This window comes from Tupaia chinensis, unplaced genomic scaffold (assembly GCF_000334495.1).
Source record: "Tupaia chinensis unplaced genomic scaffold, TupChi_1.0 Scaffold141173_1, whole genome shotgun sequence".
Taxonomy (NCBI): Eukaryota; Metazoa; Chordata; class Mammalia; order Scandentia; family Tupaiidae; genus Tupaia; species Tupaia belangeri.
The window spans coordinates 1,520,931-1,524,169 of NW_006201036.1; the positions used below are offsets into that span (position 1 = coordinate 1,520,931).

General features: G+C 57.8%; 1 protein-coding gene across 1 annotated transcript in view; it reads right to left on the reverse strand.

Moving 5' to 3' along the window:
- ROR2 (ROR family WNT receptor 2) overlaps positions 1–3,239 on the reverse strand; it is a 73,247-nt gene that overhangs the window by 40,622 nt on the left and 29,386 nt on the right. Inside the window, exons 7-8 of the mRNA XM_027766123.1 lie at positions 3,148–3,154; positions 2,589–2,649 (exon numbers count right to left, since the gene is read on the reverse strand). Of these exons, the coding sequence (XP_027621924.1) occupies positions 2,589–2,649; positions 3,148–3,154 (68 nt within the window). The remainder of the gene's footprint in view (positions 1–2,588; positions 2,650–3,147; positions 3,155–3,239) is intronic.

The window sequence follows — 3,239 nt, forward strand, 5'->3', positions numbered from 1 at the left end:
GCGCGCGCGAGAGAGAGAGAGAGAGAGAGAGAGAGAGAGAGAGAGAGCATGCCCAAATCTCGAGAGAAGATTGGAGAAGGGATTACAGCATGGCCATCACTCCTCTCTCCCTTTCTCCCTTTCTCTCTCTCCACTGAGCGCATGCACCCTATAGTAAGCAAAGAAAAGAAAGAAAAGGAAAAGGGAAGGAAAGGGAGGGGAGAGGAGGGAAAGGGAGGAGAGGGGAGGGGAGAAACAGCATTAATGGAAAACAGGCAAAGAATATGAAGAGGCAATTGACAAACAAGGATGCAAGACAGACCAGCCTCGTCCTCACTGCTAACTGCGATGGGGTTAGACATCATCTTTTCACCTGCCAGAGTGGTGAAAATCGACGAATTTGGAAATCATCTCACAGAGGAGCAGGAGACACAGGCCCTCCGTTGTGGCGGGAAGAGGCCAGTGAACGGGCACTCCGCCGTGTGGACTGTGTGCGGCTGAGCCCTGGCCCTGCGCGTCCGGAGGAGCCCCCGCACAGTCTCAGGCACCCGCGGGGCCCGCAGCTCTGCCCGAGAGAACATCGGGAAGCTCAGGGGCACCGACGTGGGAAGGCCCGTACGGATACCGCTGGGTAAGTGTGGCAAGTACGCTGCCGTGTGGGCAAGGAACGAGTGCAAGTGGGAGCGGAGCCACCGCAGGACACGCCACCCCACACTCGCCGTGCCAGATCCACGGAAGGCCTTGGCTGCAAGGTCTCGCGCACACGCGGGGTACAGGCACACATGCCGTGGAGCCTGGCTGGCGGAGGCCGGGGTGCGTCATGGCAGGAGACCCTGTGGGGGTCTCACTCTCTGCTTCTTTCTCGTGGAAGAAATAAATGAACTTGAAGGGAAGTGACACAGACCCCGCTGGAGCGTCCATGTACCGAGTGCCAAGAAAGCCCACGGTCTGGCCATCCTCGTGATAACGCGAGTGGAGGCTGTGCACGGGTGGGGGCAGACGGCACCGTCAGGGCAGGGCGACCGCTGGGTTAACACAGGGGTGCTGATTTCACCCACGACATAAAGTAAGAAGTAAGTTGGTGCAGAAATAGCGTGAAACACTGTAGATAAATACTTCTGTAAGTATAGGAATATGTTTACTATTTTTACATTTAGATGATAAATTATAGTTTTATAATTCTACAATAAATTACATGCTTATATGCACCTATGTTATGAAAATACGACTACCATTTATTTACATATATTGATAAAGTATTACATGACTATTATAAAACATAAAATAAGATGGGACCAGCAGGTGGTGTGGTGGTTAAGGTGCTGGACCCTCCCACATGGCTGACCACGGTTCAGGTCCTGAACCTGGTGGCTTGCTTTCTCACTTTCCCTCTCTCCCCCTGGTCAAATTAAAATAAATGAATAAAATTAAATCATTATTTAAAAGAAAAAAAAAACATAAAATAAGAGAAAAAATAACAATGCAACTATTTTTGTACTTGCCAGAGAGCATGTGAGCTCATAAGAGAGAGAGAGACAGAAAGAGGGAGGGAGGGAGAAGGCACCCCGTGGCCGCGATCCCCTCCTCGGCTGTTTCCGCATCTTTTCAGGAGTTTGGGCACGACGCACGTATGGCTGGCACGACTGTCAGGCCACCAGAGCTGGGATGAGAACTCTGCGTGGTGGGCCCTGTACCAGCAGGATATGGGGCGGGCCCGGTAACACAACTTTCCCAGAGTCCCATGAGCGCGTCCTGGACACGATTCCTCTCTCCTCACTCTCCGCCGGGTGGGTTATCAGACGGAGATGCCCAGCACTGCCACTCAGCATGGAAGGCTCTCAGAATCCACCTGCAGCACAGAGCTGCTCGCGTCCACGGAGATGGGGCTCTGCCCTCCACCCTCCCACATGGCCCTGCGGCCCAGCAGGCAGAGGGTACCAGTCACGAGGCATCAGGGAAATGGGAATCTGAACCACCAGCAGCCACCCACACGGGGCCGTGCTGCTGTCAGAACATTCTCAAGCCAAGCCTCTGCACTCGGCTCCGCGTAGGAGATGAACGAGCCAGTGAGACGTGGAGCTCTCCATGGCATGCGACGGGACGCTCGTGTCAGGGAGACGTGGGGGGCGGGCTGCGTGGGCTGACCCGACCTTGTACTGGAAGCGAGGCCCAAGGGCACAGCCGGGGTCTGCAGCAGCGACTCCCTGCGGAGCCTGGGCCTGGCTGTGAGCCTCGGTCTCCTCTACACGATGGGGGACCCCACTTGTCAGAGGGCGCCGAGGCTGAGCGGGCACGTTCACAGATGGCAGTTCAGAGGCGCTGGGGTTTCAGAGTGAGAATATCCCCCCATCCCAACCATCCCTGGAGAACCGGAGCCTCCCGGCGCCTCTGCAGCCTGGCCTGCTTACGCTCCTTTCAGCTGCCCTGGAAGGCAGTCTCAACCGCTGAGAGCAGAGCAGTTTCCGTTTTCACATTCAGCATGGAGCAGTCCCCCACGTGGGCACACTGACATCCCCACGCGGAGTCCAGCTACCCCGTTTAACCCCTGAAGGCCTATGGAACAGACACCCTGGGCGCTGGGAGAGCGGTGTTGGGAAGCGGGTACTTACTGGAAGTTGTGGTTAGGGCTGTGCGTCGGGCCTAGAAAGAGAAAAAGGCACAGAATGAACACTGGGTGGTTAGGAAGACACCTGCGTCGCCTGGGCCAACGGCAGCTGTGGCTTGTGGGTGCAGCTGTGGTCACCGTGGCTCTGCCCCTGCCAGATTACACACCACGGACGCTGGAACCGCAGGAGGGGAAGGGCGCGTCTGTCTACGTGGGCCCTTCGGGGCAGGACCGGGGTCTCTGCTGCCCCTTGTCCCTTCTCATCCTGACACAAGGTCTGGCTGATGGGCAATAGAATGGCGTGGCCCTGGAAAGCCAGGGACCTTCCCACCACTGGGACGAAGGGCACTCTCCCTGCCGCTGCCTTCCTTTAGGGCACGGGACAGGCACGGAGAATTCCGACGGCCGTCACACTCTGCCCTGCCCCCATGGGCTGGTTCTGGGGGGACGGTGCTGCAGTCACAGGCCTGGGGACATGCTCAGCCCGGGCCCGTGCAGCTCCCACCAGGCCAGCCTTGGGGGGCTGTCCACCCCGTGGTGTGGCCCGCCTCCTGGACCCCTACCCACCCCCTCGAAACCCAGCCTTGCCACCACATGCCCACCCCCCCCAACACCTGGAGTACTCCCTGCAGCCGGGGGAGTGTCAGTCTCACCG